Genomic DNA, 23,080 nt, shown 5'->3' on the forward strand with positions numbered 1-23,080 from the left:
CCATTGCCATTGGTCACTACCACAGCGGTGTCAGGATTAATCATGGATCCCCATCTACTGAGGGGTCACAATCCCAGCACAAGCAGCCAAAGAACTTAATCGCTTGTCTGTATTGTAGATTCTGTGAAGTTGTGGTGGTCTCCTCCCCTGTGATGTCCCAGAATGCACCATTCTGAGACTTCCAAACCACTAAGGAAAGCCTGCTTGGAGCATGGAGCCGGCCTATTGGTAAGTCTTGAGTATATTGCATGGTTTTGCAAAGTTTTTTGTTTTGTTTTTATTTTATGTCCCGAAGGGTATAAAATAATAATGAAAAGAAACCTTGCAAAGCAGAGCAATAGGCCTCTATTGAAAATTCTCCAGATTCCTATCAATCGGCCACATGCTCCAGCAGGATTTCCTGGGGATCTTTGTCAAAGATTGATGCATTCTGGACATAGAAAAAGTCACCAGGCCAAAGTGAGTTCATGGATACATATATATTTTTCCTTTCTGCTGTTTGTGCTGAAGTTCATTAACAATGTGGCTTTTTTGTGTTTTCATTGCTCTTCATCTTTTAGTGATCGTTTTCAAGCGGCTAATTGTTTTTGCTTTTGACCTTCTAAAATTACAGCTAATTAGCTAGACAGCACATCTTCGACTTGATAAGTTCACACACTGAACTGGAGAGGCAAGGTTTAAAAATGGCTGTTATATTACAATCAGATTGAACAATTTTGTTCACGGCTTATTTCCGCCCCCCCCCCTCCCCAAGACTGCAGCCTAGGATCTTGATGTGCTGTCATTTATCGCTACGAGAACTTTCTTTTTAGTAGCTAGAGGCCAATTCTCTTGACTGGTTGATGAAGTAGTTACAAGCTTTCTTCCTGTTGACAAAATAAGGCCTCGTTCACACATGCTGGATACCCAAGGATGGGTGGAAAGAATGCGTTTCGGCCTATAGGGCCTTCATCAGTGGTTAATTAAAACCCTTGTTAAGACTGCACACATTTACAGAAATAAATTAATACATACATATACAAACATTTCAAACCCAACCAGGCATGTGCATAGGTTATAAAATCTATTCCCAATTACTTAAACATCTGGTCAGATAGGTTCTAGTTGTAATACTGGTTAGTATATGTCTCTAATATACTATGTCTGCATGTATCAACCTAGTAAACTATGCACATGCCTGGTTGGGTTTGAAATGTTTGTATATGTATTTATTAATTTATTTCTGTAAGTGTGTGCAGTCTTAACAAGGGTTTTAATTAACCACTGATGAAGGCCCTATAGGCCGAAACGCGTTTGGTATGTGGTTACAGTTATCAACCTCAGGAAATGCCATTGTGCTATTTTAATGCTTTTAAATAATTTTAACCTTTAGCGCTTCTAATAAATATATATATATATATATATTTCCTTTCCACCCAACCTTGGGTACCCAGCTTCTGTTTTTAGGTTGGGTTTTATTCCCCTCTTCTTTCTTCCACTCATTCACACATGAACATACACTGGGCAAACTGGGAATTGAACTTACAGGGAAAGTTACCCGTGGGCCACAGCCCTGGGGCGCCTCTGGAAGTCAGGAACAAGCAGCTAAGCCCCAGTAGTTCTGCCAACGCCACAGGAGGTTCTGTGCTCAGACTTAGCCAGTGTTGTCCGTGATGGGTGTTGACTTGTTCATGTTTTCCTACCAAACCCCCACCAGCCAAATGCTGCTCAACTGGTCCACAGTGACCATTAAACCTTCTCAGTCTACTCCTAAACATACCAGAGTACAATACTTAATATCTTGTTGATGCATACATACACAAACCATAGACTCCATTGAAAACCAATGCATTTTTGAGATATAATTTGTTTAGGAAATGTATATGCCACTTCTCCAGCGTCTTTCTCAATGTGATATGTTTGCTGTGATCGTACAGTGATGACTCATTCAAACATGCAAGTCATCACTTGATGTTGCGCTCATCTAATAATAAGCATGCATATGTGAACTAGTCTTAACAATTTATGTAGTAAAAATAATTTATAAAGTAAGAGTAGTTAATCTTGACAAGTGGCAAGCCCTCTTTTCGTAGATAAAGTCAAGCTATGACAAAAAATTACAGTATGATCTGAGCGATATTTTGCCTAAATTTCCATTATTTGAGTTATATGGACGTAGCAAAGGGAAGAACTTCAATGTGTGAAATAGTTGCAGGGTTGTCCAAGACACCATGGTGGGACTGAGGTGTAACAACAAATCCTGGTTGGTTGTTGTGTGAACTGATCTGGGAATCCTCAGGCCTGAGTACTTACTCCCCCTCCGCCTTGGGAAGTTGGTTAATTAAAGACTTTCACTATCGTGTCCATATGTCTTACCTCCAAATCACCTTCCTTCTCTGAGACCCACATGGAGTTCAGAGGCAGCTGGCATTTTTCAGGTTTGAATTTAATAGACCTGAAAAATTTCGAATATCTGAAAAAAGCCAATATGGGGGTTCAGCTTTTTTGGATTTTTCAAAATTTTCAGGCACTATTAAACCCAAACCCAAAAAATACCCAGAAAAAAATGCTGCACACCCCTACTTGGGATAGCGGCTTATTATGCAGGACCTTCCATCCTCACTTTGCAGTTGAAACTGTTTTCCCTGCTACTGATGAGTGTCTGCTCTGGTAGGATGGCCTCCATGTGGACAGTTCATAGTGGCCCCCCACACACTTGCTCGGTCATTTAATCCTGCCCTCTGCAACATTCAAGGTCTTCTAACAGCAGGTTTCCAGTTGTATGTTAACAAATCTTATATCTTTGCAGCGTTTATTCAGGGCACCAGTCTATTTTGATTCCTCCCTCAGAACTGGAGACCACGCCCGCGCTCTGGCTTTTGGCCGTGAGTCAGTACAAAGTGAGAGATACTTTTTGCTCTTACTCGGTCATGGAGCTCTGTACCAAGGGGCTTGGTTCACAAACGGAATCTCTGAAGGTGAGCCGAGCTCGTTTTCTCTGTCTCTTCCCTATAGAGTATCACTTTTTGTAGTGTCATTGTGTAATCTGTGCGAGTCAGAATGCATTTAGCAAGAAGAAGCTCATTAAGGAGCGAGAGGAAAATATCTTCAACAGAGGCAGTAGCATTCCCTCCCACTAATAATTTTTTTTTCTCACTCGCTAATCCTTGGTTCTATTCAGACCACATGGTTGCAAAGTAAATTTGCTGCATGGTACTTAGTTGTACTGTTCAGGGTACATCCACACAAAGCAAGATTTTTTGTCTTGTGCATGATTTATTTTTTTACAGGTGACATGTAGTTTGTGCAGCCAGTGCAGGGGTTCTTTGGGAAAGGAGATCTCCCTGCCTAAGGGAAGACTTAACAGTGCGTTCCTAAGGAGAGTTACTCCCGTCTAAGCCCATTGAAATGAATGGGCTTCGACTGGAGTAACTCTCCTTAGGAATGTGCTGTAAGTTGCTAGTGAGCAGTGGAGTGTGCTGCAAAGATAGTGCTCAGGGACGGACTGGCTTTGAATTTCCAGGGGAAATTTCCAGGAGGCCACTGGCAGCTAGGGGCATCAGGGCTAAGGACCAGCAACTCTTTCAGAAGAGGAAGAGTTGGTTTTTGTATGCCGACTTTCCCTACCGCTTAAGGAAGAATCACACCGGCTTACAATCACCTTCCCCTCCCCACAACAGACACCCTGTGAGGTAGGTTGGGCTGAGAGAGAGAACTGTGACTAGCCCAAGGTCACCCAGCAGGCTTCATGTGGAGGAGTGGGGATACCAACCCAGTTCACCAGATTAGAGTCCGACCGCCGCTCGTGTGGAGGAATGAGGAAACCAACCTGGTTCACCCCAAATTAGAGTCCACCGCTCCTGTGAAGGAATGGGGAAACCAACCCGGTTCACCAGATAAGAATCACCACTCCTAACCACTACTCTTAACCACTACACCACGCTGGCTCTCAGGGGCCACTTGGCTTGGATCCTTCAATGGCAATCATGATCAGGGTCAGCTAACCAATTGCTTCCTCCCTCCCCGCTGCCAGTTTGCAGGAGGAAGGAGCAGGTGAGCTAGCGCCCCCTATTGGCACTGCTTATGCGGCCATCGTAATGCTGCAGGGGACCGTGATTTATGGCGACCCCAGCCAGGACCTTTCAAAGCAAGTGAGAGAAACAGAGGTGGTTTGCCATTGCTTTCCTCTGCAGGGTCTTCCTTGGTGTCCTCCCATCCAAGTACCGATCCTGCTTAGCTCCTGAGATCTGACGAGATCGATCAGGCTATACCATCCACCTTCCCTTCCGAAGATTACCTAGGGAGCTATATCTAAGCTACTTAGAGGAAAAAATGGGGTATAAGTTTTTAATAAAATAATGCATACATGAATACTAATTTGGGGTATAGGTAAATGTTTCACAGATGTGGTCATGTGGTCTGCCTTTAGCTGTTGTTTGCTGATAAATTGCTGGCGTCCTCTTCTCTGCCAAAAGCAGCTTCGCTCTTCAGCTGTGTACTGTTCAGCAGTATTCCATTTTGAGTTCGTGCTGACTTTCTGTAAAATATAAAGTTGGGAGATTTCTAAGCAGGCCTGAAATTATCCAATGGTTGTGACCTTATTTTGGGGAGTAACTTCTTCTGTCGTTTCTAGCAAAGAGGGCTGGACCTCTCAAGGGTACGGACGTGTGTGGTTGTGGCAGAAGAACGGCCTCGGATTGCTCTGACGCAGTCTTTTTCGAAGCTTTTCAAAGATTTGGGCCTACACCCCCGGGCTGTCAGCACATCGTTTGGCTGCAGAGTTAATCTAGCCATCTGTTTGCAGGTAAGACACTTAGTTCTTAGAAAAGTCTTAAAACCGGCACTTCCTGTAATGGCGTGGTTGTGCTTCTCACAAGGCTGCTTGATTAGACGGTGCATGGGGTACCCAATGTTTCCCCTTTCATAATGCTAGTAGTACATGTCCCACCTCATCCTTCCATATTTTGGTTAACAAGCGTTTTTCATAAAGCCTTCATACTGCTTTCATGGCACTTATTCTGCCCCAGACTTAAAAACAACTCGGTGTGTAAATTTTAGTAGCTTGTATAAGGTCAGTCTTATTAATACGGACTTTAGTTCTTCTTCCATGTACTCTGTGTTAATATCTCAACACTAGTTTCTTGCATCTGAAATGGCCATGCATTTTGTGCGTGCACTATAAGGGCCAAACAGCATGTACTGGTCTGACCTGTAAACCAAACTGCCATTTTTTGAACTTGGTCTTTTAGAAATGCCACCAGGGCCTTGTGTCAGCAGTCTGAACAAGAAACTTCAACTTCTACATTTTGGAAGGATTATCCTGTGACTACACTTGTCAGAGAGAAAGTAAACATACTAATCCCATACACACCAACAGAAGTGGGTAGATCTGGCAATATCTTTCCCAACAGTTCCAAACTGAAATCCTTGAACTGGAGATGCCAGTGAATGAACCAGGGACTTTCTGTACGCTCAGTGGATATTCTACTGCCGAACCATGCCCCCCACCCCCAATCACCTGATGCCACTCATAGTTTTCCGGGTCACTATCTGCAAATGAAATGGCTGCTTTTGTAGATGAAGTTATTGAGTCTGTAGCCTAAAGCTTCTACCCTAGTGAAAGATTGGCAGAGTAGGCTCAGCCGATGACTTCCAGGAGCAGTATCCCCTGACTTTGGCCATTTTGTTCATCTTTTATTCAGCTGTGATACAAGGGATGCAAGTACAATAATGTTGTACTCATAATGTTGTAATGCGTTAAGGCTCTGTTAGCACTGATAATAATGGCATTGACATATTGGAGTCAGGCAGCACTGTAAATTTGGGGGATGGGAGAACCTTGGTGTTCCATGGAAGCTTAGATCGATAATGGTGTAGAAGGTTCTAAGAAAGATGGTGCTTCCCTCTCAATACATGGAAGAGTACCATCTATGTTCTAGGATTCACTCTAAAATAGCACAATGAACTGGCCTAAGGTAAAGGTAAAGGTCCTCCTGTGCAAGCACCGGGTCATTCCTGACCCATGGGGTCACGTCACATCCTGACGTTTACTAGGCAGACTTTGTTTACGGGGTGGTTTGCCAGTGCCTTCCCCAGTCATCAACCCTTTACCCCCAGCAAGCTGGCCTAAACTATCCTATAAATCTTTGGTTTAATTCATATTAATTCAGTTACGGCTAAGATACTACAACTTAAGTCATGGGTCGCCTGGGTGGTGCCCAGGGGTGCCAGGCACTCGCCAGCACCTTTCTCGGTGCCCACGTGTTTATAAAAAGTGGGTGGGGCCAGGTGGGGCTGCTGCCCAACAGGGCTTCTGATTGGCCACTGAAGATCTGATCGGCTGTGCAGATCAAAATAGCATTGTTTCAATGGCAGCTATCATGGCAGTGTTTTATTCTCTCTCCCCCCTCTTTCCCAGTGTATTTTTAATTACCCCTCTCCTCCCCTGTGCTTTGGCTTCCTCTGTGCTCGTGGCTGTGCCTCCTGCATCGGCCATTTTGTGGGTGTGCCCACCACCCTGTGTCAGAATTCCAGAGGTGCCCATGGGATCTAAAAGGTTGGGGACTCTTGCCTTAAGTATTCCGTATTGCTTTTAATTTATTTTATTTGACATTTTTGAAGACGTTACTGAATCATCACTGGAAGGTATCTTCCTAAGAAAGTGCTGTATTATGAATGTGGTGATGAGATCTTGTGGAGGAGTTCAAAATGCTAGCGTGGCAGAACTTGCCTTACCTGAGCATTGGCTTGCATGCATGCATGGATCTCTAAAGGACTTAAAGCTCCTGCATAAACAAGAGTTTCCTGCAGAAAAGTTTTAGTGCTAAGTCATACCTGCGTAGACTTACCCTTGCTACTGAAGGAGAACCTAAACTTTACAGTGCTCTTTGAGTGCAATGGGGTTCCTTGAGGGTTTTGGACTAAAAGACATGGTTTTTGTTGCTATGGAGCACACAGATCCTTGAGAACTAGAGTAACCATTGTGGTGGTTGAAGTGGAAAAGAGCACTTCCCTTTCTATGAACTAACATGGAGAACAGCTTCTCTTTGTTTCAGGAAGGCTTACACAGGCCCAGTATCCCAGCGGATGAGAGCCAGCATGGTGTAGTGGTTAAGAGTGGTGGTTTGGAGTGGTGGACTCTGATCTGGAGAACCAGGTTTGATTCCCCACACCTCCACATGAGCGGCAGGCTCTAATCTGGTGAACTGGATTTGTTTTCCCACTCCTACACATGAAGCCAGCAGGGTGACCTTGGGCTAGTCACACTCTCTCAGCCTCACCTACCTCACAGGGTGTCTGTTGTGGGTAAGGGAAGGGAAGGTGATTGTAAGCCGGTTTGATTCTTCCTTAAGTGGTAGAGAAAATCGGCATATAAAAACCAACTTTTTCTTGTTCTTCTTCATGCTCTGTCAGTTCATAATATCTCCAGCTGTGCCACGCTTAATGCCAAATCCACCATCTAAATCAGTGGTCACACCTTGCTTCATGGGTATGGCCACCTCCATAGAAATCAAGGTCTAGGGTGCTTGGGAAAAAATAAGCTTTCCTCTTCTGACCATGAAAACCATTAGAGTTGGTGTAATAAAGTGCGTCCAGGATTGATACAATCATTGCCACTTGAGACAGCCTTTAATTTACCCAAACCATCTGGTTCTTGTTAGAAGCTGGGTTGGTTTTGTGTGAAACCAAGAACTAAACCTGCAGTCTTCAGTGAGAAGGCAAAACCATAGTTAGGAGTGCAGACCTTGACTAGTCCCACGACAGGACCAAGATGCTGAAGAAGAAGAAGAGTTGGTTTTTATATGCCTACTTTCTCTACCACTTAAGGAAGAATCAAACCGGCTTACAATCCCCTTCCTCTCCCCAAAACAGACACCCTGTAAGGTAGGTGAGGCTGAGAGAGTGTGACTAGCCCAAGGTCATCCAGCTGGCTTCATGTGTAGGAGTGGGGAAACAAATCCAGTTCACCAGATTAGCGTCCGCCGTTCATGTGGAGGAGTGGGGAATCAAACCTGGTTCTCCAGATCAGAGACCACCACTCCAAACGACCGCACTACACCACACTAGCTCTGAGATTACATTACTTTCCCCCTAATTGCAGAGGAGGAAGGCTGCAATGTGTTTTAAGTTCTGTTTTTCAACTGTAGATCAACCCTAGGGAATAACCTGCTTCACATAAACAGGTTGTGAGCATTCAAACAAAAACTGATCAACCCAATCAAAAACATACCTGGTGGAAATATTGATGTGATAGGGATGGGTGTGTCTATACTGGGGCACCTAGAATTGTACACTTCTCCTTTCCCCCAATGGACTGGATATCCTTATTTTATGCCAGTATGGTGGTGGGGCAATAATTCCTGGGCCTGCTGGTTAGAGTGTGCCTAACTGTAAATTTATACATACTCAATAAAGGAAGTCAATAAAGGAAGCCACAGCCTTCAGTTTGCAAGATCTGAGCAAGGCTGTCAAAGATAGGACATTTTGGAGGACTTTCATTCATAGGGTCGCCATGAGTCGGAAGCGACTTGACGGCACTTAACACACACAACTGTAAATGCAATGAATATTTTGCAAGTCATTGCTTAAGATAATGAGCCTTCAGCTCTGGGAATGGAGTTGTCTGCTAAGGGGCTTAGTTGCCATTGAAGTTGTAAGCCTGTTCTGCTGACTTTACCACTTCTGATGGTAAGAACATAAGAAAGCCCATGCTGAATCAGACCAAGGTCTGTCAAGTCCAGCAGTCTGTTCACACAGTGGCCAACTGGGTGCCTGTAGGAAGCCCACAAACAAGACAACTGCAGCAGCATTGCCCTGCCTGTGTTCGAACGCACCTAATATAATAGGCATGCTCCTCTGATCCTGGAGTGAATAGGCATGCATTGTGACTAGTATCCATTTTGACTAATAGGTAGGAGTGAAACTGCTGGAATCTGCTGCTGGAATCTTTTCCCCCAATGTATGTATGTTTGTGTGTGTGTGTGTGTGTATGTATGTATGTAATTCATTTATACTCTGCCTTTCTCCACAATGGGGACCCACTGTAGCTTATATCATTCTCCTCTCCTCCATTTATCCTTGCAACAACCCTGCAAAGTAGGCTAGGCTGAGACAGTGTGACTGGACAAAGGTCCCCAGTGAGCTTCCATGGCACAGGTAGAGATTCGAACCTGGGCCTCCCAGATCCTAGTCCAGGGTGGATTGTAAACCTGGGGAAACAATGTGTTGAGGCTCCAACCTTGACATCTGGTACTCTCTATGTTGAAGAAATGCCTGTATGGAGGAGTTTTAAGTTATGTGAACCCTCTGATCTGAAGTAACAGAGCTCAGACACAGGTCTATCAGCCTGGCAAATAATTGGCCAGACTATCCACAGGGCTTCTTATAATAGGGACTAATAATACCTTTGGCCCTGCTCAGCAAAGGAGTTTTTGCCACAAGTCTGCTGCGAATAGTGGGTCTGAATTTTGGTCGATTGCTTGCTGCCAGAGACCATTGCCAGGTAGAATATAGCCACACCTCCCAGTTGCTGCCAAGATTGATAAGTGAGGAACTTTGGGCAGCAACTGGAGGGAAGAGGAAAAGATTTGGCTCGGAGTTGTCACTTGTTGACCTCTGACCTACAGTACAAATGGGAGCAGTCCAAGACATTTAGTGTGTGTTTTATTTGTCTATTGAAAACGTTCCGTGCCAGCTCTAGCAGTCTAATGCAGAATAATCTTGGGGTGCTCAGTTCTATAGTTTAGTTTTGATCTTCTGGTAACTATAAAGAAATCTTGATTTTTATTCACTCCTATATACAGATTGTGGGGGGGAATAGTATAAGTATGCTTTTTGTTACAGCTGCTATACAGCTTTTCTTAATGCTTTAGGAGAACAAGGAGTTACTTAAATTTTCTTTGCAAGAACCATAGGATATCCTGAAAACCTCTTATTATTAACTAATATGTTTCTTAGACTTGCTTGGCTGGTAATTCCTGAATTTTGTGCAGGGCCATGCTAGTGTTCCACGAGGAACAGCCTTTTTTAAAAAAAAACGTACAGGCACCTTTGAGCCCAAAGTACCAACCATCAAAGGAGGCTGCCCATTGCATCTCTGCATGCTTTACTGTTCTGACAATTCCTTCTAGTTACAGAAACATGATTTCTGCCCCCCCTTTTTTCCCATTGGCTGTGGCTGGATGATTCAGTCACCCTTACTGCTGAGAGATAGAGAAATTCATATGGAGAAACTCAGAGGGTTAGGTACCTCTGAAAGTAATAGTTCTAAAAGCAGACTTTTGAGGGCAGGGGTACAAGTGTGCCTCTGCATCAGTCATAAATTTTGGGAGAATGAAGCTAGGCTGTAGAATTTCCTTAGGCTTGGCTTAACAGATTGAGTGGGGGCTTGATATTTGCTGTCCACTAACCACACTGTCCATAAAGTCTTTTAAATTGCTTAACTCTTGTTTGTCTGTCAGAGGTTAGCAGGCCTATTACTCTCGCCTCTGTTTGCTCTATTAAAAGGTCAACACCTCATTTTTCCTCCTTTTTAAACCTTTAATGGTATAATGGTTTAATTTGTAAGATTTGTGTTATTTGACATGATTTTTTTTCCTTTTCATTTTACTCCCTGCTTTTTGCATTTATCCTTTTTGATTTCCCTCCGATTTCCATTCCCATTTTTACTTTTTATTTCTCCCCCCTATGTGTTTCTGTCCTTCCTTCTCCCCTATGTCCCTTTTGTTCCTGCCGCTGTAGCCACACAGGCTGGGGAAACTGGCTGAGCAGGTAGGGGATTTTCATGTTCCCTCGAAAACCTCCACTTCTTCGCTCCTAACAGTGGGACAGACTGGATAGAGGCTGGAGACTTTTTTGTGGGGGGCACAGCCCGCAAATCCTGCAGGGCTGGCTGTGGGGCAGGGAGGAAACCGCCGTCTCTGGTGTTCATGGAATACAGACCTTCATCCAAAGTTTAACCATCTTTTCACTTAACAGTGAAGTTCAAACGCACACACACAAACACAGAACTCAGTTTAGCTTTAACGTTCAAACTGGTTCTATTGATTTTATAAATTGGGTCTGGTCAACTATGAAAACGTTTCCTAAGGTAATATTTATAGATTGCCTCTCTCTCCCCTCTCCCCCAAATTAACGATGCTTGAAATGAGCTTCTCCCCTCTGTGCTGGTCTGTTACACTGCCGAGTCTTATTAGCGCATTGGAAACCACACCCTGTAAGCCACTAGGAAGGATTTTTGTGTCTTGTGGTTTTTATTTTAAAACTTCCACCAAACAGAAGAAGGCTAACGTTGCATGTCGCGGCTCTTGTAACTCTCTCTTGGCTGTCTTGGTGATGGGGTGCTCATCAGTGTTCAATCAATGTTTCCTTGTTTAGATGTGTCTCTTGCCCTCTGTGGTGTTACAGAACTGACCTGGAAGCCCGGGGCAAATGAATTGCCAGCAAGTACGGCAGAAACCCAGAAGGGTTGCTGTGTTTTCTCTTTAACCTTCACCGTTAATCACCATTAATTAATCACCATTCTGGAAGTCCCTCGTGTGTTCCTTGTGGCCCTCTCTTCAGTCTCTGTCATGAGGTTCTGGTTAGCAAGACTGGGCTGGTCCAACACCTTAAAAAAAAATCTTGTGTGACTTGCCCATCGATTGTTGGCATAGGTTTGATGCTAACATGGCATCCTGAAGGTGGTTAGAAGCCGGTGCTTCACTTGTCACACTTCCAGGGCAAATCGTGGTGATGGTACTTATTCCGACATGTAAATAATGGTCTTCTAGCTTTCTGCCGGGCAAGCAGAGAGGCGTGCCGCAGAGCCTTGAAGTCAAGAGGAAAACTCCTCAAGAGCTTAAGCACATGAATGTGAAAAAAAGACTATATAATGGGTTCAAGGGTGAAGTGGAAATAGGTGGGCACCTCGGTCAGATGAGCAGCTTCAGTATTTCATGAATAGACTAGAAGATGGGAATGCTGCAAAGAATCATGAGGGGAAAAAGAATAAACAGTTTGGAAAGCTTCCCCCGAAAGCTTCCCCTTGTGAGATTCTGTACGTTCCCAGAGACTTGGGCGGGCTTCCTCCTCTCCATTTTTTACTTTAACTCACACTCAACTGATCTCAGCATTCCCTCCTTTCTGGAACATGTTTGCCTCTGCATCTTCAGGCCATTCTTAGGATTTTTTTTAAACTTTAGGTTGATTCACAAAGTCATATTTTTCTGCAAACCCGAGGGAGAATTTAGAGACTAGTTTTGCTGATTTCTTCATCCACAGAGGCACCAGCCAGTGTACTACTTAGATACAGTAATGTATTTTTTAAATGAGCAGACTTGAAAAATAACAAATGGAATGTTTTTTTTTTTTTTTGTTTGTTTAAATGATAAAGGAACAGAATATCTGCTTATGTCTCTTCGGTCCGTATCAGCTGGTATTGTGCATCCTGCCCTTTTTAATGCCGTTTACTTGGAATGAATCTTTTGCACGTGTTTGCAATTGCAATTCAAGCCCAGCCTTTCTCCCTTTTCACTTGCTTCTGCCATTGCCAACTGTGTCTCTTCAGCTGTTCCTGTATTCTTTTATTTTACCAGACGTGTCATGCGCAGCTATGTAGATAGGTGCTGGGTCAACCTTTCACTAGCGTCAAGTTTCTGTTGACACTAGTTTTCAATAAAAGAGACAATTGCAAGTTTATACTTGTAACTAAAAGGTTAATGAGTGGACCCAGTAAGATATGATTAATTTTCCATCCCCACCCCACCCGCTGGTATTGAAGTATCTGTTTGATCAGAGGTACTAATATGGGCTTTCTATTCTCAACTTCGTTGGTAAGTATAATGCAGGGTGGCAGGGTTGTTTCATTTATCAATGCGTGCAGACAGAGTTCTAACAGAAAATTGTTCTTTCACAGGGGACTTCGGGGCCGGATCCAACCACTGTGTATGTTGACATGAGGGCCCTAAGACACGACAGGTAGGATTTTGTTTTAATTTTCCTATATTCAGGGCTGAAATATACAGAAGTCATGCTTGACTTCTGGTCTGGCTGGGTGGGCGTGTGAAGTTGCTGCTCTGAGGAGTTTTATTACTTAATGTTTTAGTTAGCTGTATTTGTTTTTCCCCCCTCTCTTCTGTTTGTTTTAGATGTTCTCTGCGTTTTTTGCTTGTTTGGTATTTAGTTTCTGTTTTGGAAGTGGCTGGATTTGGTAGGCTCCAACAGTCACTTCCCTCCCGCTAGGGTTGCCAACCTCCAGGTACTAGCTGGAGATCTGCCACTATTACAACTGATCTCCAGCTGATAGAGATCAGTTCACCTGGAGAAAAATGGCCGTTTTGGCAACTGGGCTCTATGGCATTGAAGTCCCTCCCCTCCCCAAACCCCGCCCTCATCAGGCTCCACCCCAAAAATCTCCCGCCGGTGGCAAAAAGGGACCTGGAAACCTTACCTCCTGCCCTTGAAACGCTGAGCCTAGCCTTTGCTATTGCTAACTGGGCCGGCAGTTTGGGGGTGGGTGGGACTTCTGCTGCTTTTTGTTTCATGTCATGCTTAAAAACTGAGAAGAGTCCTGCTGGATCAGATCAAGGGTCTGTCTAGACCAGCATCCAAGGTCATGTGTGGAAGATACTTAATGCAGTAATTTTGCTAAACCTGGTCAGTACCTGGGTGGCAGTTCTCCTGGGAACCTCATACACATCCCACCTTGCGATCCCTGACTGAAGAAAGGTGAAAAGTAAAGGATGCAGTAAATAAATGAATGGCACAGTAGGCCTGCAAGCAGAGAATGGCCATCTAAGCCCCCCCCCCCATTTGTATTCAGAGGTACAGTGCCCATTTAGCCATCATGGCTTGCATCTGTTGATGGAGCTATCCTCCGTGAATTCATCTAATCTGTTTTTAAAACGATCTAATCCGATTCTCTACATTTGCAGAAGAAACCAGTACCAGTACAAAACTAATACAAAAAGTACATAGATTTTCTCTACCACCCAACTGAAAGCAATATAAAAAGGCATATAAATTGCAGTTCACAAAACATTAAAATCACAGTATTGAAGTAAAAGATGTCATATAAAAACAGTAATACGCGCATTGTGAATTGGGAACCGTGGCAATAAAAAGTCATCCAAGGCATTATTTGTTTATAAAAATCTTGACTGCTCTTCTAAAGTCAGAGAATGCACCCCCGTCGAGGGGGGCGTATTTTGGAAGAGAGTTCCACGTGGAGGGTGCTGTGGTTGAGAACGTCCTGTTTCTTACAGCGTTCTACCAAACTTCAAAAAGAAAGAGAGTAGAATGGCTTCCAGAGGACTGCCCAACCTGCACAGGTTCATTTGGGGAAAGGTTTGGAAGGGCCGGGGAGTGCTAGGCTGATTCTTGAGGACATTCTTTCTCCATGGTTGCTCGGAATAGGCTACAGATGCATTTTTAGCCTTCGATTAACAATTGTGCAAATGCCAGTGAAAACTATTTTCTAGGAATATCCCACTGCTTTGTAGCAGATGATAGGAGAAGCTTTGCTCCAGGATATAATCATGCCATTCTTTTTCAATTTTCATTTTTCAGAAGTGCAACTTTCCTTTTCAACGTACTAGAGTCTCAAGCCAGCTAACAACAATTAAAATTTAAAAATCCTTCAAACCACCAAAACAAAAAAACCAACACCAGTTATCACACCGACTTTCTAAAATTTGAACAGCCATGCAGGAGTTTGTGCAACTAGCAAGCATAAATAAAAAATTAAATGCCCCTTTTTCAAAAACGCCAAGGGCATGCTGCACCACTTCTATGCTGTTATAAACCGGAGGATCCATTAGCTGCCAAATAATTTTATAAAGGCTAAAAAAGATCCCCAAAATAAAAGGGTTTGATGTCCTTTAATTACACAAATCATATCCACAAGATCCAGGGGGTAGACTGGCCATTTACTTTACTGGGAAAAATCCCGACAGGCCCCCTTATTCCAGAGCCTCATTCCCTACACTGGTAGAGTTGCCAGTCCCCTTGGTGGCAGCAGGGGGATGTCCTGCCCCCTGCTCCTATTTCCCAATAAAAATCCTATCGGGCCTATGTGTCATATCACACCTCTCTAGGAATCACTAGAAACACTATGGTAAAACCCAGAAGTGACATCACACTGTTGCCGACAGCTAGGATTGCCAAGCTCCAGGTACTACCTGGAGATCTCCTGCTATTACAACTGATCTCGAGCTGATAGAGATCAGTTCACCTGGAAAAAAAGGCCACTTTTGCAATTGGACTCTATGGCATTGAAGCCCCTCCCCAAACCCCGCCCTCCTCAGGCTCTGCCTCAAAAACCTCCCGCTGTTGGCAAAGAGGGACCTGGCAACCCTAGCTCTGTCTGTGGGGTGAGAAGGGGACTTGAGGAGTCTTGCCTGTGTCTTGCTTACAGCAGGAGTGAGTCAGTGATCCATTTAGGGCTTGATTTGATTTTGAGCTAGTAGGGAAACTAAGTATCTGCAGCCAAGGTGTTCCTCTAATCCATGGGTGTTGAACTCAATTGTTACGAGGGCCGGATATGACATAAGTGTCACTTGGTCGGGCCGGACCATGCCTCGCCACCCCAGATCAAGTCGAGGGTGGCTGCCTCGGTTGGCTCACAGGCCGGATAAGAGCTCTCAAGGGGCCGGATGCGGCCCCCGGGCCTTATGTTTGACACCCATGCTTTAATCATTGTTTGGAAGGTCCATGGTAGAGGAACATGGCTTGGATCGCAGTCTAATGTAGTCAGTCCCTTTTTAGTAACTCTCTGGATATGTACCATGTGACCTTTTTAGCAGGGGCTGCATGAATCACATCCCAGCCATTCCTGCTCTTTCCCCCCCAATCTGTATTTCCTGGCATGGCCGTGGCATTATAAAAAGCATGTGGGCGTAGACTCAACACAGCCTCAGAAAGCGCTCGGGAACATGGCGCATCAACCAAGAAAGCTGAGTGCAAAAATAGCATGGTATGAAAATAGGACAGCAAAACTCGGGTATCAGGGAAATGAGTAAAATGGATGATGATAATGATTGTTGAACCCTTAAAAAATATTCCAGGAGTTGAGAAGCAACAAAACTCTTAAGTGTATGTCTGTTTTAGAAATGGCCTTTTCTCCCAAAATCCTTGTACTCTGTTTTTTGAGAGGAAGGGACCACAGGTATTGTGGGTGTATGTACGATGTTTCATGTTATGTGTGGGAGAGGGGGTATTTGGGGGTTTTCGTTGGTTGCTTTTAAATTTTTAATGTTTTTATGTTATGATTTGTAAGCTGCCTTGAACCATGAGGGAAAGGCAGGATCTAAATGTTAGGTCTTAGGGCACTTAGGGCTGTTTAGCTTGGAAAGAATGCGGCTAAGGGGAGACATGATAGAGGTCTATAAAATTAGGCAAGATATGGAGAGAGTGGACAGGGAGAAGTTTTTCTCCCTCTCCCATAATAATAGAACACAGGGAGGGAGAGAGATTCAAAACAGATAAAAGGAAGTATTTTTTCACACAACGCATAGTTAAATTGTGGAACTCCCTGCCCCAGGATGTGGTGATGGCTGCCAGCTTGGAGGGCTTTAAGAGGGGAGTGGACCTATTCATGGAGGAGAGGGGTATTCATAGCTATTAGTTAGAATGGATACTGGTCATGCTTCATACCTATTCTCTCTAGTATCAGAGGAGCATGCCTATTATTTTGGGTGCGGTGGAACACAGGTAGGATGGTGCTGCTGCAGTCGTCTTGTTTGTGGCTTCCTAAAGGCACCTGGTTGGCCACTGTGTGAACAGACTGCTGGACTTGATGGGCCTTGGTCTGATCCAGCAGGGCCTTTTTAATGTTCTTATGTCTTGATCTGGCAGCTGTCTATTACATAGAATCATAGAGTTGGAAGGGACCACCAGGGTCATCTAATCCAACCCCCTGCACAGTGCAGGAAATTCACAACTACCTCCTACACACACACCCGGTGATACCTACTCCATGCCCTCAAGATGGCCAAGGTGCCCTCCCTCTCATCATCTGCTTAAGGTCATAGAATCAGCATTGCTGACAGATGGCCATCTAGCCTCTGCTTAAAAACCTCCAGGGAAGGAGCACTTACCACCTCCCGAGGAAGCCTGTTCCACTGGGAAACCACTCTAACTGTTAGAAAATTCTTCCTAATGTCTAGATCAGTGGTCAGCAAACTCATTAGTCAACAGAGCCAAATATCAACAGTACAACGAGTGAGATTTCTTTTGAGAGCCAAATTTCTTAAACTTAAACTGTATAGGGGCTAGGGAGAGAAAAGTGCCATTTCCACACCAAACGTCAGCAGGCAGCTGCCGGAGCGGTAGCCAGGGAGAGGAGACGCTGCCCAGGCGGAGGGGAAGAAGGGACATCCTCGGAGGGGGGGGGGTGCTGCTGCTGCTGCTACCGCAGCTGCTTCCTCCTCTTCCTCTTCTTCATTCCAGTCGGGAAAGTCTCGGAGGGCAGCAACGGCGGCGAGGGCGGGTGGGAGGTGCTGGCGAGGCGGCCGCGGACTTTGGCTTGTGCCTCCCCCCCGGGCAGCCGCAGGAGCCGCCGCTCCGCCGACTTTTCCCCCCCTCTCCACAGCCCCCAAACCAAAACAAGCGTCGTCGTCTGTGTTTATGAGTCCAGCCCCCTCCAGCTGCCACCGCCGCCGACACTCCATCTCACTCCAAGGAGAAAAACACGTGATGGCGCCTCTGCGTGGACCAGCCCCATCTCCAGCCCCTTCAGCAGCAGGAGCAGCAATAGGAGGCGCCAGCAGCCTAACTTGCTGGCGCGGCCGTCTAGCCCACCTTTCCCTGCCTGCCCGCCGCGGTGGCGGCGGCTTTCATTCAGCACCGCAGCGAGCGCACTTACCTTTGGGCGCTCTGCCACTCGGAGCCTTGGGGGGGGGGGGCGTCCCGATTGGAGCGCCTGCCTGCCTGCCTTTCAAACCATCGCAGGCTCCGGAAAGCCAGATGGCGAGGCACCCAGGATTGTTGAGAAGCACGGCGTAATATTTTTTTTTCTCTTCTACTGAAGAGAGGGGAGGGAGCAGGGAGACGCCATTCACCCTCTCCCCACTAACTCCCATAGGCGGGAGAAGAAAGCTCTGCCCCTGAAGAGCTAAGAACCAATCCCCGATCAGGGGGCGGGGTGGCTTCCATAGAGCTCGTGACCCGCTTGCCCGGGCTTTCCGTTTGAACTGGGACTTGCCTTTTGGCTTAAAGCGTGCTATTTTTATTTTCCCGTCACCCGCACGTGGTCATTTGTGGCAGAGCCGCACTCTAAAGACCAAAGAGCCACATGCTGCTCACGAGCCGTAGTTTGCCGACCACTGGTCTAGATGGAAACTCTTTTGATTTAATTTCAGCCCGTTGGTTCTGGTCCGACCTTCTGGGGCAACAGAAAACAACTCGGCACCATCCTCTATATGACAGCCCTTCAAGTACTTGAAGATGGTTATCATATCCCCGCTCCATCTTCTCTGCTTCAGGCTAAACATACCCAGCTCCTTCAACCTTTCCTCATAGGACGGTCTCCAGACCCCTCACCATCTTTGTTGCCCTCCTTCGTAACCGTTTGCAATAACGGCTCCTCTAAACATTCACTGTGTTAAGCGTGCATGAAGCGGAGGGTGTCCCACTGGCTTTCTAGCCTGTAGCTGCACAGCTAACTCTGGATCACAGGACACCATAAGAACGTTTGATCATTTGTCGTTTGAGTTTAATTTCTCAAGCACAGAGTTTGGGAGGAGGAAGGAGAGCAAGTACACTGCCTTAACTTCTCTAGCAGTTTAAAACCCTGTTGCAAAAAGATTCTTATCCTTACTTGGTAGACAAGAAAATGGGTGTTTTTTGTATAAATGGAAGCAAATGTCTATTGTTCTTGAGATGTTTTGGAGCTTATTTTTTTCAGCTGGCACTTCTGGGTTGCAGTTTTTAAGACTTGTGGTGCCATTAGAAGCTTGGCCCCATGTCGTTCTCCAAACTGTGTGTGTGTATAATTCATAACCCATATTTCAGATGTTGTCTGCCGTCGCTTACTGATTTCCAGTGCTTCTGTCTCCTCTCTCGCCTCATCCGGCAGTCCCCACACAGCATGTACCAAATTGCTTAATGTTTCCTGCTGTGCCTGCTTCCTAACATCCTTCTAGCTTGGCACCAGAGCAGCTTTCTCCGGTGCTTTCTCTGTTTGGTGCTTCTCTTCATCTGCCATTAGAATGACATTTGGAACAGAATTAGAAATGGCTTGATAAATCTCATGAAATCACACCATGGCTATGCAGCCAAATGTAAATATATGATCTAAGAAAGGAGATTTATGACTTTGCAGGATGCATGGGTTTTTGCTAGTTTTTTTTTTTTTTTTTTTTTTGGTAAAACAGAAATGCGGTGCCCTGTTTGATTAACTTTCCCCATAAAACTTGAGTAGGCACTTGTTTAAGACCCCCCATTCTGGTGGTTTCTGGCTTTTATGGGCAAGAATTTATCACACTTTATCACAAGATTTAGTGTTTTGTTCTGTTCTTTGATAAGACTGTTTTGTGAGGAAATTGGCACTTGTTAAAAAAACACACGCACCATTTGGTTTTTTAAATGACTATAAAATATTCTTAACATCAAGCGTACAATGGTCCAAGGACAGGATTCTCTTCTGATCTTCCTGGTCCACTGATCTGTCCTGTAAATCTCTCGAGCCAACTTTGGGCACAACTGGTGTGGTTTAGTAGGTAGAACTTTGGTGGGAGAGGGTTTCTCACTAAGGAGAGACCTGGATTCAAGTTGTCACCTGGCCCCAAAGTTTACTAGATAACCTTGGCAGCTGAGCCCAATACACAAGATTATTGTGAAGATAAAGCAGCAAAACTCCATGAATACCCTTGGCTGCTTAGAGGAAGTGATCAAAAGAAGAACCAAGAGGAAGATGTGAAAATGTCTTTCTCGCTTCCATTTTTACAGATGTGCCATAATTTTTTATTCTGTACCCGCTTTGGGTCTCCAGAAGCCCTGAAGGCTACAAACAGCTTCCTTATAATATAGTGCATGAAGATAATTAAAGCTGATAATTAAAAAATCCAATAAAATCCAACAAACCATAATTGTATATCCCAAAGCAGTACTTGAAGCAGGAAGAGAGGGGGTAAATAAATGCTGTCTTAGTGTGTGTGTGTTTGTGTGTGTGTGTGTGTGTGTATGTGTGTGTGTGTGTGTGTGTGTGTATATATATATATACACACACACACACACACACTGTTTGCTTGGGAGATGACTAGTATGAGGGAATTGATAAAACACAAATTGCTTAAGAGTTTCCTGCTTTGGTATACAAAAGCATTATATTTCAAAGAGCACTCAAGCACTAATCTCCTCTGGAAATGAATCTGAGCATCTCTGGAATTGGTTGGGGTACGGCAGTAGCCACAGAAGAAACTGGACCGTGCCCTTCCTTCAGCTCTCAGAACTTTTTTATTTCTACCCACCCAAATCTGTCCCTAGCCATATTGTTAACATTCACTTCTTTAGCCAGTAGCCCCTTCGGGTACTCTTGCTATGCTGCACCTTAAAGCCCTTTCTCCCTCACAGTGTTTTTTGCTGACTGCCATGAAACAGTGATGGCTTCTGGAAAGAAAAGATGTATATCCTACCTAGCGGAGAAGTGTGAGCAAGTCTCCTCTGCTTTGGGGCAGAAAGTAAAATAGTCGCTAGGCTGGCAGCATGTGACAAGTTTAAAAACCAGTCGTATCGCTGGTATTCTGTGCTATAATATTGTCCTTTAAAAAAAACAAGTGTAATCTTTGTACAGTTGTAATGATTATCCTGTGTACTTTGTCTTTCAGAGTGCGTTTGGTAGAAAGAGGATCGCCTCATAGTTTGCCCCTCATGGAATCGGGAAAGGTAAACATTTTTACTTCAGAGATTCTCATGGTATCTTAAAATACTGTTAGATATATCCTTTTTCTGTTTTAATCCATTCCTTCTTTTTAAAAAAAGGCAAACTAATACAGCTCTTTGGGGAGATAGCCAAAAGGTATGCACAGGTGGGACATTTTCTGTGGCGGTACCTCAATATGCAGCTCCAGATGCTGAGCCATTTATGTTGTCCTACTTTCCCCCTGAACTTGAGTCCAGTCTAATATCAGTACTGTGATGTTACACATGGCACAATATTCTGCTTTGCTACCATTTCTCTTATGACTTACACACACACACACACAACTGATACCACAACTATATACAGTAGTTTATTGGTATGATTTCCAGGGTTGAAATGGACAATGAAGGTTTGCTTCCTTTCCCCAGAGCAGCAAGAAAAGGCATTGTTACATGAGAAGAATACACTCATCCCACTACTGCCTCTGGGTTGACAGGTTTTCGTTGCATCTCAGGAACCTGTGAAACCTATTTTGTCCAGAGGTAACGGCAGTGGGGAAAGAAATGTGTGTAATCACCAAGGTCAGCAGTGCTCCCACCATACCCCTTTTGAGCACTCTGGGGAAAAAATTGTCTGCTACCAGCCTTTGGCACAATGTAAGCAATGCCTACATGGCTGTCTGCGTGAATAAGGATTTGAGTATAAATATTTGTAGTGAGCATTGAAACTAAGATCACTAACCTGGATTTGGGGACCCAGTCAGAACAAATAATATTTCACAGACCTGAGGCTGAATCTTTCCTGATGTTTTGTTACCTCTAGAAACCTTTTATGTAGACTGAGATCTCTATATCTAATAGTGAAGCATGGCCTCCATCTGCGGATATCTAAATCTGCGCATCGGGGCCACACTGACACTAAACAGATTTTCCTGGAAACTTGGGGGACCCCCTAGGTTTGCAGAAAAATCTGAAATCTTTTTTAACAACTGGGGAGTTTAAATTCTCCCCAAAATAAAAGATAGTTCTTTGCAAATGCCGAGGACACATCTACCTCCAGCTTGGTTGTTGGTGGCTATGGCAGAGGCCAGGAGCCTTGCCAAGCCCAGTGAGAAAGTGAGGGGGAAGATGGGATTCCCCCCACGATTGTCACAGACCCACACTTGTAGCAATATAATTTGCTTGCAGTTGATTTTGTTAAGTTGCGGCTAGATAGCTAAGTTCCATCAGTCCAATAGCAAACAAGTAACATACATGATCAGTAAAAATGTAGAAGTGGAGAACCCCCATCCCACTGACTTATTTCTTTTTTCCTGCCCTCTGTGAACACTTTTCTTCCATCCTCCCACTTTCTTTTGCTTCCCCTTCCCCACTGCCTCTGCCTTCTCTTCCTCCTCCTCCTGGGCTCACTGGCTATGTCACCTCTGCTGCACTCCCCACTGCCTCACCAGCCAACTTCCTTCATTGCCAGGCCACCCATTCTCTGGGCTGCCCATTTTCTGGCTGGCTTGCCCACCAGCAGTCGCACCACCTTCACCAGCTGGGCTAACATGGCGGCACCGGTGGTAATTGTGGTGGCTCCTCCCCCTCATCCTCTGCTCTCCACCTTTCCCCCCTTTTCTCCTACCACCCAGCAGCAGTATTTTCTAGCCACTTTGGCTGGTTCTCACTGTTTAAAAAGGTGCTCATGATGTCACTCTCACAATGTTACGTGGTGAGATCTGAAACTAACCACTACACCCCACTGGCATTCATGACATGGCTGCTGTTGAACAATAGCCAGGCCTGGGTAAGTCATGCAAGTCATTTGGCAGCAAGCGGTTGCTGTTGGGCCTGGCCCAGAGTCCTCCCTCAAAGGACAAAACAGGCCTGGAAAGGGCCCTGTCCCATCCCTTTGCCTTTTATTGACAGAAACCAAGTCTTGAAGGTTAGCACTACTGTTGTGGTTGCCTAGCAATGGTCATTGAGGGCATCCATTTCTTAAAGCTACATGTGCTGCTTTGATCATTTGGGGGTTAGCCCCTCCTCCAATGTATTTTCTTTTAGATTTCAGATTTTTCTACAAATCTAGGACATTTTTAGATGTGTAGAAAGATCTGTTTCATCTGTTCATGGCTCTAATATCTGGATTTAGGTATCCACATATTTGGCCATGTTGAGAATTAGATATACCGATTATTTAGGGGCTTTGGTTTTGTGGAGGCCATGTTTGATATTTGTATGTAAACAGTTCAGGGCACAGTTTGGCTAAGGAAGCATAACA

General features: G+C 44.8%; 1 protein-coding gene across 3 annotated transcripts in view; it reads left to right on the top strand.

The window, feature by feature from the left end:
* Positions 1-23,080, top strand: part of DIP2C (disco interacting protein 2 homolog C) — a 338,078-nt gene that overhangs the window by 306,375 nt on the left and 8,623 nt on the right. For 2 of the 3 annotated variants that reach the window (XM_056857273.1, XM_056857274.1), the window contains 4 exons: positions 2,789-2,957; positions 4,613-4,783; positions 12,875-12,936; positions 20,784-20,841. In XM_056857273.1, the coding sequence (XP_056713251.1) occupies positions 2,789-2,957; positions 4,613-4,783; positions 12,875-12,936; positions 20,784-20,841 (460 nt within the window). Of the gene's footprint in view, positions 1-2,788; positions 2,958-4,612; positions 4,784-10,719; positions 10,750-12,874; positions 12,937-20,783; positions 20,842-23,080 lie in introns of all 3 variants that reach the window. The other variant, XM_056857272.1, reaches the window with a different exon arrangement.

The sequence above is a fragment of the Euleptes europaea genome, chromosome 11 (assembly GCF_029931775.1).
Source record: "Euleptes europaea isolate rEulEur1 chromosome 11, rEulEur1.hap1, whole genome shotgun sequence".
NCBI classification, from domain to species: domain Eukaryota; kingdom Metazoa; phylum Chordata; class Lepidosauria; order Squamata; family Sphaerodactylidae; genus Euleptes; species Euleptes europaea.